This window comes from Ovis aries, chromosome 10 (genome assembly GCF_016772045.2).
Source record: "Ovis aries strain OAR_USU_Benz2616 breed Rambouillet chromosome 10, ARS-UI_Ramb_v3.0, whole genome shotgun sequence".
Classification (NCBI taxonomy): Eukaryota; Metazoa; Chordata; class Mammalia; order Artiodactyla; family Bovidae; genus Ovis; species Ovis aries.
In genome coordinates, this window is record NC_056063.1 from 82,782,419 (window position 1) to 82,795,022 (window position 12,604).

Here is a 12,604-nt window from a genome sequence, read left to right on the forward strand (position 1 = left end):
GACCATGGGGTCGCTAAGACTCAGACATGACTGAGCGACTTCACTTTCACTTTTCACTTTCATGCATTGGAGAAGGAAATGGCAGCCCACTCCAGTGTTCTTGCCTGGAGAATCCCAGGGACTGGGGAGCCTGGTGGGCTGCCGTCTATGGGGTCGCACAGAGTCGGACACGACTGAAGCGACTTAGCAGCAGCAGCAGCAGCAGCATAAAATTATGAAATAAAAGTATAAGAATGCATACATTCTTGACAATATAAGGATTAGAATCTATTCTAAGAGAATTAAAATACAGTGATACAGTGATTTATATTAGAATCTAATCTCAAACTCACTTTTCCTGACCATCTGTCTGAGGAATAAAACTATTAGTAACAAAAGTTTACCTGTAACATGGACATTTATAGTCCCTAAATATTTCAGGTTTATAATATGTAATTTCAAGAATGCCTAGAAGCTAAAGAATGGCATATTTTTTTTAATCTTCATAAGAAAAACAACTAAGCAAAAATTAAGGCATGTTAATAATGTACATTGTAATTGTTTATGCTTGGAAGAGTATATTTTTTAATATTGCCAGCCATCTTGAAGACTTTTGCAGATTTGCCAGATGCTTGCTGTATGTCAAAAACATTATTCAGAATAAAACTGCAAAGTTCAGAGAAGAATTACTGTCCTAATTTTTGCTACTTGAATGCTATAGTCTAAATGATATATGCAGAAGTTCTTGTTCTTTACCATAAATTAATTCCCAGATAAACACGTGTATTTATTTTAAAAGTTAAACCAGCTATCTCTAAGAATATTGAAAAATATTCTTGCACGTAAATGATTTCTATACTGCAAATAAACCTTTACTAAAGTAAATCCAAGCTATATTTGATCTCCAATGACTACAGGTCCAAAGCAATATGATTTGATTAAGTCAATATTAAGGGTTTTTTTTTTTCACTATAATGGTCCAAAAGTCCCTTAAATTAAGTTCAATAAAAATTAAATTTAATCCATTTTAATTGCATACCTATATGGAATGTGGCATTTTTTGTTTAATGGAAGCAATTATAAAACTAGAAGGCAATAATATGTCCTAACTTTTAAAGTTTGGAAGTCACTATAATTACATGGGTATTATAAAATTAATATAATTCTTCTAAAGTATGAATTCTATTTGTATAATTAATATTATAGCATATATCCTATATATAAATGTATAAATATATTAAGAAACTATTGAATTAGATTTTTTCATGAATATATTACCAATTCTGGAAATATAATGCATTTACTTTTAATGTAGCCTAAGATTTTGTCATTAACCTTAAAAGGCAGAAAATTTTGCATGGACTATACATCTTGAACATTGCCCCTGAAGATAGACATCATTTCATAATTATAAGCATGTTTGAAATAAGTAAAAGTGTTCAGAAAGAAACTCAGATACATTCTTCAAAGACCACCAATAGCATTTTAAATCAAGTAATATACTTTGTATGTGGATGTGATCGCAGTTTTGCAGAATCATAACGAAGCTGTATGTTAAGCTAAGGATCTAATCAATAGATTTGTAAATTATCAACCAAGAACACACACTGAACACACCTAACCCCGGCACCCAAAATTTGAAACTGTGTGAAAACAGTTATCCTGGAATAAATGTCAAGTGTTTCCAACTGACAACCAACCAACCAAAAAATAGCTCAAGGTATCACAAGTAATAAATCCTGTGTTGTGGAGATGAAAACCTCAAATGTCTGTGTTTACTTTTCAGTATGAAGAAATGTTTCTAAAAGGAGTTAAGATTTTTTTAATGTGCTTTTGTGCATATAGCTCACAATGACTACTTTATATGAAACATAATCCAGAAGTAGTTCATAACATTACATATTCATTTAACCTACACTATACCTTATAGCTATGATGATATAAGTATAAAGTTGATAATTATTTCAGGTCAAGAGAAAACTCTGTATTTATTTATATATACATATATGTATAGATATTTATTATGTGAATTTTCAAATAAAATAAATTTGACACACTTATTTAAGAATATTCTGTAGTCTACAATGTAGACTACCTTGTAAATACTGAGCCTATGCAAACTGAAGTAACTAGAAATTTCTATGAGAGTTTACATTCAAGGAAGCAAGAAAATTCTAATTATTACAAGGTATCACTTTAAGCATAAATATACTGAAACCTTGGCAAGTTTTTTACTGGTAGTAAAATTAGTATACAGATCCATTTCCTTGCAATTCTGAGGAAACATTATCTTGTCAAAATAAATAAGTATGCAATAAATACACCAGTCATTCATTAGTAACTTCTTCCATTAAGATTAATTCCCAGGCATATGGTTAAGAAGAATATATAAAAATCTTTTAAGATCCATTTATCTAATGAAACAGCATTCTAAATTACTGCTGCAAATGCAATATCATTATTTGCAAAGAAGATACATTTCTGGTCTTAAAGAATGTTGGCAAAGCAAGCTTAGTTTTAGTTTAGCTTAGTTGTCAAAAGCACAACTAATCAATACAACCCTTGAACTGTGTTGTTTAAGTAGGAATCCCTTAGGCCAATTCTCCTGTGAAAGCATCACAAGAACCCTTTGATCCATACTGCCCTTGACCACACTTTTCCAGCAAGTGAGGCAAAGGAGGCTCGTTGTTGTGTTCCTTAGGGGAGGTTCGGGGTGTGATGAAGAGAAAGGTAGAGAGACAATATGGCGGATTATTTCTTTTGAAAAGCAATACTATTCTGTTGCATTAAGAAATTACCTTTGGAACAAAACCTCAAGGTTTGTTGAGATTCTGCCATCATTTCTTCCCCTACTAAAAGGTCACTGCAGTATCTTCATCTTCAACGGAGCTCTTGAGCAAATCTCATTTCAGCACCATGGACAGCAACACTTCTACTAGGACATGTGCCCATGGTCACATTTGCCATTTCTTAAGAAACTTGCATACACTATTCCTTTGTGAATCAGCAAGGTTTACAGTCATTATTATATTCAACAGGAAGGGGCTGAACATAATATATGTTATTAATGAGTTCAGTATTTTTTAGTCATGGCATTAAGCATTTGCCAATTAGTATTTCCTGAGAGCATCCTGAAAATTCAAGCTAATTACATAAGGTGACTAATAAATAATCTAACACCGATCAGTTATCACCAGATACGTAATCAAAATTTCCTACTCATACTGAGCTTCTGATCAATAGCTATACACATTTCTAAGAGAAAACAAGAAACTCATGTGAGTAAATACGCTTAGGTAGGCCCCCAAACTTTCGAAACAACCAGAATTACTCCTGGAAAACACGTAAAACACTTTTAGTTCTTCCCACATAAACAATCACAAACACTTTCTCTTGTCTCTTCGGGCAACGGGCTTAACTTGTCACTATGAGAGACTTCATGTGTAAGGTCCATAAGCCAGACTACACATGCCTGTCTTAGCCTGTTCTGACTTCAGCTGTGGTCACCAGTATGCAGTCCCATCAGAGTCTTCCTCAGAAGCTTCACTCAAATTACATTAAAAAAAAAAAAAAAGTGGCAGAATCTGAACCAACTCTGTAGCTTTAAGAGATAGTTAAAGCACTGGCTTTATCATCTCAGAAGACCAGAGTCCTCCTGATCTTTCAAGGATTCTCAGAAGGCACTGATCCACCAGCAATTCACAAGAGAGTCCCAAGTCAAGCAGCAGGTCAGGCGCTTACAACCACAAAAACAACGGTCGAAGTAACAAAACCAGAGTCAAAAAGCGACTTTAAAACTCTAGAAGACACCTCCACCCAACACACAGAGATAACAGCGCGAGGAAGGGGAAAAAAAAATCCACGGGTTCCTACCTTACAGTCCTCAGGACACGATTTCACCGAGTACTCCTCCGATTGCAAGTATTTATGCAGCACGCTTTCGAACTCTTCGTATTTCTCCTGAGCGTGGTGGTCGTAGTCTTGGTAAGCCTCGACGCACTGTCTGCAAGTGGTCATCTCACCGCCCTCCTTGAGCACCACATCCAGACTACAGTTCAAAGTGTTGGGACTGGACAACCCGGAGAACAACTCCCAAAGTGTGTAAGAATTACAAAACGAAAGGTAAAAATCCGACAAGTTCCAGAGCGGAGTTGGCTGCGGCGGGCCCCAGGTCTGCTGCCGCTGGTCCCCCCGGGCCGCCGCCCCCCGACTCCAGTTCCTGGCGCACACGGCGTCCGCGCTCTCCACGGTGAAGCACTGGCCCGAGGAGGCGCCCTGCGGGTAACAAGTCTCCAGGCGCCACGCGGGTCTGGCAGAGTTTCCTGGAAGAGGAGGCTTGCCCCCGTTGTCGGTGCCTCGGCCGCCCTTGCCGCCGCCGCCGCCTCCCGGGGAGGGGGGCAGGGTGGGGGACGGGGAGGCGGAGAGGAGTCTGTGAGCCTGGGCGGCGGGCGAGGGCTCCCCCATGCTCGCCAGGAGCGCGGGCCAGGACGGCTCGTGCTGCCGCTGCCGCTGCCGCTGCTCCTGCCGCTGCCGCTGCTGCCGCTGCTGCTGCTGCTGCTGCTGCTGCTCCTTGTCCCGGGCGCGGGTCAGCTTGGCCTCGGCGCAGAACCACAAGTGATCAGAGAGCAGGACTGTGAAAAACAAGAGAGAGGCCAGAGACAGTCGCCATTTCTGAGCCCTCTCCGAATCGATGAACGGTTTCTCGTTCTCCCGGGGTGCTGCCAACCAGATTTTTAATCCGTCGTCATACTGCCGACACATCCAAGCACCCCTGGTCATATTTTGGGAGCGCACAGCCCTGGCCGACTCCACCGCGAGGGCTCCGGCGCCGGTGTCACCACAATATGCATTGACTTAGGGGTTCGATTGCCTTCTCCCCTCCTCCCTTTCCTCTCTCTCTCCCTCGCTCCTCTCGCTCTTTGCCTACATCAATATTACCAGGCTTCGGAGGGAGGCAGGACTCGCTTCCGACCTAAGCATCCGCCGACCCCATCCTCTGTCGAGTGGGAGACAATGCAGAGGCAGGGAGGCAGGGGGGAGAGGGGCGCCCGGAGGCGGCGGCGCGGCTGTGGCCGGCGGCGGGCCGGGTGCAGGAGGCGACGGCGGAGGTGGCGGGGTGGCGGCGCCTGTCAGCCGGGCACGGGCAGGGCGCGGGTCCCCATGGCCCCGCGGAGGACGGCCCGCTGTCCCCGGCCAGGGGCTCGCCGCGTCTCCGCTGCCCACGGACTGCGGCCGGAGCGCCTCGCCGGCGCCTCCTCCCCACCCCCCGCCCGCTGCTCCTTCCTCGGCTCCTCCGGCGGCTACTTCTCGCTCGCTCTGCTCGAGTCCGGAGCCTGGGCGGCCGCCGGCAGGGCGCTCCCGCCCCCCCACCCCCCAGCCCGCGCTCCGGCCGCCGCCGCCGCCGCCGCTGCCGCAGGTCCGCCCGCGGGCGCCGGGCTCCGACTGCTGACGCCGCCTCCCCCGGACCTCGGGGCCGAATCGCCTGCGCTGGGCCTCCCGAGAGCCACAGTCATCTTCAGTCCCCGGCTAAGTTGCCGCCATCTTCGTCCTGGAGAAGCACTTTTTGGGGGGGAGCGCCGGCTCGTGCGTCATCTCCTCCTCCCGCGCCGCGCTCGCTCCCTCCTGGCGCATTGGCACCGGGCTCGGCCCGGCGGAGGGGGAGGCGAGGGCGCCGGGGGTCCGGGGGTGGGCGGGGGGGAGCCCGGCTGGGCCCGCAGGCCGGCCTGAGCGGCTGCGCGCTGACGCCTGCCCTGCCTTGCCGTCCGCCACCCCACCCCTACCCCCGCCACCTTTGGGTTTTTTTCTGTTATTACTGATAAAAGTCAGACTGCGGACAGCAAGGTTTGAGGATGCCTGCTGAATTTCTTCGGCACCTCCTGCTCCCTCTCGGACTCCGGGAAAAAGTCCGAGTTGTGGCGGGTGGGCAGAGGCTTCTAGCGGGCGAGGGTCTGGATGTTGCCTTCTTAACTAAACAATGAGCGTGGGCTTTCGACGAAAGGCTGCGGGCACGGGAGGAAACCTGAATTGGCTGGCGGAGGGCAGAGGAGGGACATCTGATCTCTTTGCATGTGTCTCGGGATCCCTGGACAACTAGACATCAACAGCTTCCAGTGTATTATCTTGTCAGATGATTTTAGTATATGGCGGGGTGACGCGTGTGGCATATATCCTTAGCTGTATGTAGGACAGCGACATTTTTCATAAAGTAAAAGATTAGAAGTGGCCACATAGAGTATTAGAGAAAAATAGTAGGACCTCGCCTTCCAACCTTCACTGACTAGCCCACCGTTTCGAGTTCCAATCCTCCCACCCTCGGAGGATTCCCCCTCCGATCTGGAGCATCCCAAGCTCTCGTGACCCCTACTCCAAAGACCTGCGCCCAGCCCCCGCCGAGCTCGGCTCTGCCGTCGCCCAGGACCTCCGCAGCACCGTGCCGTCAGGCTGCCCTGACGGGTGGCAGCTGTAGCTATCCGAGCCTCTGGTGCCCCTTAGCGTTGGCTCTTGGAGTTCCGAGAAGGAAAAGCCTGCACGCTAGGAAAATCAGGGGTCCTCTCGACCCCGCCTCATACAGGCCAGTGCTGTGGGCAAGCCATCAGTCTCCTTTTATGTGAAGACCGTGCCCACTCCACCCCTCACGCCCACCGAGGCTGCGAGGGCAGGAGACGGAGCCGGTGCCAGCGCCTCCCTGGGTGCGCGCCCGGAGCGCAGCAGAGGCCGGCGGCGTGTTCCACTGAGCACTGTGGCCAGCTCCTTCTCCGCTTTCGAATGACTGACTATTCTGTAGAGGGCACAATGACATGAGCAGTGTTAGTGTGCCATCGCTCTAGTATGCTGAGAAGCCAAAAGGACGGGTCATCCACATCCGTATTCCTTTCAGAGGTGCTGACACTGGGGAGAAGTGGGTGTTTTTTTAAAAGCAAGTTGCAAAAGATAACTGGCAAGATTCGACCAACTGGTCCTTTCTGTGGCACAGTAGGGTATATATTAATGCTAAATTTTACCCATGTAAATTGTAAGTTTCTAAAAACTATGTGCAGTGGCCATCAAAGCTTGGTGCAATTTGACAGCTGGTTGATCTAAGTGTCATATAATGTTTGCGAAGACAACCTGTGTAAGTATATCATTCTGGTACTTTGGCTTTTAATGTGTTGAATTTTAACTCCATAAAAGGCCTAGAAACTAAAATATATACTTTCTATGGCAGGGCTATCCTTACCTCTTAGCATCTTTAAGCAAATTTCCAGGTTCTTTTGAAAATTTAACATGAAAAAAAATTTTTTTTACCTGAGCTTTGTATAGAAAGCAGAAGCTGAGGAAACAGTCTTTTCGATTCTTCTCTTTTCAATGTTTAAATTATTTTGACATTGAATAAAATATTTTTCTCTCAACCAGTGATGTCAATAAAGATATCCTTTAGAAAAATCTCTTTAAATTTTAGAAAGCATTTTGTTTTTCTCCTACCCTCTCATCATGATTACTTTTTTCTTAAATTTAAAACTTCAGTCCACTTAGACCAAACCATATTTAAATATAAGATAGTCCGCTTGTAGAAGTGAGTGAGTATATGGGCATGGCATTTTCTATTGTATAAATAAATACATATGGAAGATAATATCAGAAGTCTCCATTTCTATTTCTTGATAAACATTCTGCAGAATGTGAAAGTGAACACAGCATACTCTAAATCCTGATATGATTCTCTCTCCCTTTGTTTTGAACTTGTTGCCCCTTTGTGACAAAATAGAGTGTGATAATCCAAGGCCTTTCTATAAACACAAAGTTGTTTTTTTGTTTGTTTGTTTTTGCCTAGCTATCTAGCTTTCTCTCTGTCTAGATGTAGTTGTTTAATACCCGGGTTATAGGATTTCACTTCATATTTCTTTCTCTTACCTACCCCCTTCATTCTTCTTCACCTTGTTTCTTCCTAATCTGAAGATGCTGCTCCATTTATACTTTTTTGATCTCTACTGTGCAAGACTGAAAGCTCAGAAAATCCTTGGCTAAGGAAGTCCACTTAGGGAAGCTCACACAGAAAGTTCACAGGCAGACCAGGCTGAGTTTCGGAACACAAAGATGATCTGAGCTCAGGTGACTGGCTTTTTAACTAGAGGGAATTCCACCAGAGCCCTTCTGCCACCGCAAAGGGTGACAAAGTGACTGTTAGGGTTCCAAAGCTGAAGTACCTAAACAGTCTACCATTCCCCACCTGTGAACCATCCAGCCACCACCCAGCCCGGCTTCCTCCAAACCCATTTGCCTTCAAGCCAGGCAGGTTGGACTTTCAGCTTGAATCAGACCTGCTCTTGTTCACAGTGATTAATAACACCTCAGCTGAATATAAGGAAGATCTTAAGTTATGCCTCCAAGAAAAAAGTGGCAGATGTTCTGCTGAAATGAATTATCACATTTGTTCTTTTTTTCTGTCTTGAAATATATATTCTGCCTCTCCTGTCCCAAGTCCAGCATACTACAATTCATACCGGCTCTCTTCCCCAGCCCGTCACTCCATGTTCATTTTCAGCTTCAAATTTATGTCCACTAGCCTGGAGTTGGGGTTTCTGCTGTATGCTCCTGCTATTGACAGACAGACTCATTAACTAGAGGATGGACTTCAAAGCTAAGAGCCAACAGAGCTATTGCAATCAAACTATTCACAATTACTTTAGACAGTGCTTCTCAGCATCACATCTACTGAGAGGTGGGGTCAGATAATTCTTTATGGGGAGGGGGGCTCTGCATACTTTGCAGGAGCTTCAGCAGCCTCTCTAGCTTCTACTCGCAACAGAACAGCAGCACACGCATCTCCCCCAGTGGTAGCAACTAGAAAACGTCTCCAAGCATTGCCAAATATCCCCCGGAGCAAAATCACCTGAGTTGAGAACCACTGCTCTAGAAACATCTCCAGTTAGCAGTTCAGTTCAGTTCAGTTGCTCAGTTATGTCCAACTCTTTGCAACCCCATGGACTGCAGCACGCCAGGCCTCCCGGTCCATCACCAACTCCTAGAGCTTGCTCAAACTCATGTCCATCGAGTCGGTGATGCCATCCAACCATCTCATCCTCTGTCGTCCCCTTCTCCTCCTGCCTTCAATCTTTCCCGGCACCAGGGTCTTTTCCAATGAGTCAGTTCTTCGCGTCAGGTGGCCAAAGTACTGAAGTTTCAGCTTCAGCATCAGTCTTTCCAATGAATATTTAGGACTGATTTCCTTTAGGATTGACTGGTTGTTTCTCCTTGCAGTTCAAGGGACTCTCAAGAGTCTTCTCCGACACCACAGTTCAAAAGCATCAATTCTTTGATGCTCCGCTTTCTTTATGGTCCAACTCTCACATCCATACATGACCACTGGAAAAACCATTGCTTTGACTAGATGGAACTTTGTCAGCAAAATAATGCCTCTGCCTTTTAATATGCTCTCTAGGTTGATCATAGCTTTTCTTCCAAGGAGCTTTTCTTCCTAGGTTGGTCTTTTAATTTCATGGCTGCTGTCACCACCTACAGTGATTCTGGAGCCCAAAAAAATAAAGTCTGTCATTGTTTCCATTGTTTCCCCCAACGATTTGCCATGAAGTGATGGGATTGGATGCCATGATCTTCGTTTTTTGAATGCTGAGTTCTAAGCCAGTTTTTTCACTCTCCTATTCCACTTTCATCAAGAGGCTCTTAAAAAAATTAGCAGTTACTTAATTCATATCTGCGTGGCAGAAGCTCTAGCATCACAGATGAAGCTGTAACTCTTTCTTTATATATGAGGGACTTGAAATCTTCACCCAGAATCACGACCTCTTGCTATAGAATTGAAATATTGAAATAATAAATAACAATAAATAATATTGAAAATATTTAAACTCCCTTAATCTCTCACACTCTTCTCTATAAAAATCATGGGGATAAATGATAATTACCTAAATCTGATAATGTCAGAATTTTCTCCATAATTCAGATAAAATATTATTTATTACAAATTGTTTACTAATCAGGCCACTGTCTGTACTTTATACATGGACCCTCAATCCAATCACAATATGAAAAAGTGAAAGTGTTAGTTGCTCAGTCCTGTTCAACTCTCTGTAACCCCTCAGACTGTAGCCTGCCAGGCTCCTCTGTCTGTGGAATTCTCTAGGCAAGAATACTGGAGTGGGTTACCATTCCCTTCTCCAGGGATCTTCCCAACTCAAGGACTGAACCCAGGTTCGATCTGCAGGCAGACCCTTCACAGTCAGAGCCACCAGGGAAGTCACAGCCGCAATGCATCATGAGCTAAATCAAGCACATGTGTGCCTCCACATAAATGTGATCAGTTATCAACTGCATGCTAAATACCACATGCACAATACAGAAAATTAAACATGAAAATGAATTTTAAAAGCTGTAATCCCAATACCCATATATAGTCACTATTTCCATGATTTGCAGTATCTAGCATTTATTTTATATTATAAATCCCCTATTTTGTGACATTTAGTAAACCAGATTTGTTTAAGGACTGAAGTAGGAGGTCTGATAGCATACACATTCACATTTACTAGATAATAATGCGATCTTCCCCCAGTATTGCATTGTGAACTGTAATCAGACACACAAATTCTAATGATGTCTCAAAACATTAGGATCTCTCTCTTTCTCTGACCATGTGATTAAATCAGAAAGAGAACGAAAAATGGGAAAATAAAAGGAATGAACAATATATAAAATTAAAGATTCATTACTCTCAAACAAGGGGAAGAAGCAAAGTCAGACTCTGTTATTTTCATCTTATTATTATTTCTCTCTAGTCAAACTATGTCTCACAAAATATTTCAGTGATGCTTAGTAAAAGTCTGAGATACTGCAACAGCATTTTACTAATTTTCTAAATAACTGGAAAAATACTACTTTCTACAATAGATTACAGTTAATTCTTTATTTTTAGGTAATCTGAACCTTCCCTTCTTCTTCTAGTTCCCATTTAGGATGTTTTCAAATAAGACAACTTTAAGGGTACATGCCCTCTGAAAGTAAACTGTCACAGCCAACCCCACTTATGCTTGCTATGTGTTGGTCCAAGAATGAACCACGAGGAGACTGAGATAAAAGACCATATCTGGCCTCTTGAAGCTTAGTCAAGAAGGAGAGAAAAGGACTGGGCCAGCAACCACAACCTGGTGAGGAATGATAAAGGATTAGCGATGAAGGCTTTGGGGGAGGAGAGACGAACTCCAATCTGATTTTAAGAGGGCCCAGGATAGAAGGAATCGGGGTATTCAGTGGCGTTAGGAAGTATTCTTCAAGAAGACCTCCAATGTTTAAGGACTCTGGTGCTCAAAGGACCCCAGGACACTGGAGGATTTATGGGTGAGTGGGCTGGGCTGGAGTGTGGAGGCACACGGTGTAGCTGCAAGGAAGAGACCAGAGAACAAGGCTGAGGCTCCCTCGTGAGTGATGCTGTATCGTAAGCCAAGAAACTGTCTCTTCTCCTGAAGGTCCCTGGGATTTGCTGAGGAAATGTAGATAGTGATTTAGAAGTTAGTTTTCATTAACATCACTGTTCACCAAAAACAAAATGAGAAATCTGTGCAGGGAAGGTGCTAGCCAGATTAGTAAATATGCGGATTCTTGTTAGCTGATCGGTTCATATGGAGCACAGTGGAAGAAGAGCAGCTAGCTTGGCTGGTATGTAGGTTTCATTTATCAGAAAAAGTAGGCTGTGGAGTCTAGAAACTCCTACACAGGTTTTACCTAAGAGTGTGACTAATGGCACAGAGGAGCCTAATAGAACAGGCACATTTTAGAAGGCAGCTGAATAGCACCCAGCTGCAAATACATGACACTGAGGGATCTGGTGATTAAATGTGCTTTTACGAAAGAACATTGCAGAAATAATCTACATATGTGTCACAGCTCTGTGTTTACTGTTCAGGACGTCATTTATGCTTATATCTTTCAAAGAATTCAGGGTGCTTATTTGATTACTTTTTTATGCGAATCTGCACCTTTATTCCTAATGAAATGAATGAATTGTTATGGACTGGAAGGGAGAGATTTCTTTTACTTTGATTTTATATATAAAAATAATTAAAATAACGTTTTGTTCTCTTTTCAAAAATTTACTCTTATTCCTGAGTTAATTACCTGCCAAACAATTTTACCACAGAAAAGTCAAACCAAGAATAAATATTTTATTTTCCAATGAAAACGATTACTTGAATATGTCCACTCTGTGAATCAAATCACTCCTGAACTATTTTCTTTTTTCACTTTGTCTTCTGGATGCACAAAAACAGGCACATCCTCTTAGTTGTTATTATACACTGTTCATGAGCCACACGTACGTGGAAACAGGTCATGTTCCCTTCATCTATTAATCTAGAAGGCAATCTTGTGCTTTCAGAATTCACAGATAGTGTGCAAATTCTTGACTAATACGTCTACATTTTTAAAAACAAGTTATGGATGAAGAGCTAATGAAGAGTATGCTAGGTTTATTTATAAAGAAAATGAGATTAAACCTTTAGATTTAGGCCCACTATAATTTGCTAATATAACCTCTCTTTAAAGGAAAGGGCAGATTCCAGCACCATCAGGTACCTACTCTGAGGGCTCTGGTTAATTACCAACAATGGAAACGTGCCAGAGTCACTCTGAATCT

The 12,604-nt window shown here is 43.5% G+C and overlaps 1 protein-coding gene across 2 annotated transcripts in view; it reads right to left on the bottom strand.

Moving 5' to 3' along the window:
• The window catches only part of NALF1 (NALCN channel auxiliary factor 1), a 610,419-nt gene extending 605,371 nt beyond the window's left edge, over positions 1–5,048 (bottom strand). For both annotated transcript variants that reach the window (XM_012184938.5, XM_042255047.2), the window contains exon 1: positions 3,853–5,048. In XM_012184938.5, the coding sequence (XP_012040328.2) occupies positions 3,853–4,758 (906 nt within the window). In that variant the 5' untranslated portion in view covers positions 4,759–5,048. The remainder of the gene's footprint in view (positions 1–3,852) is intronic.
• Between the last annotated feature and the right edge of the window lie 7,556 nt (positions 5,049–12,604).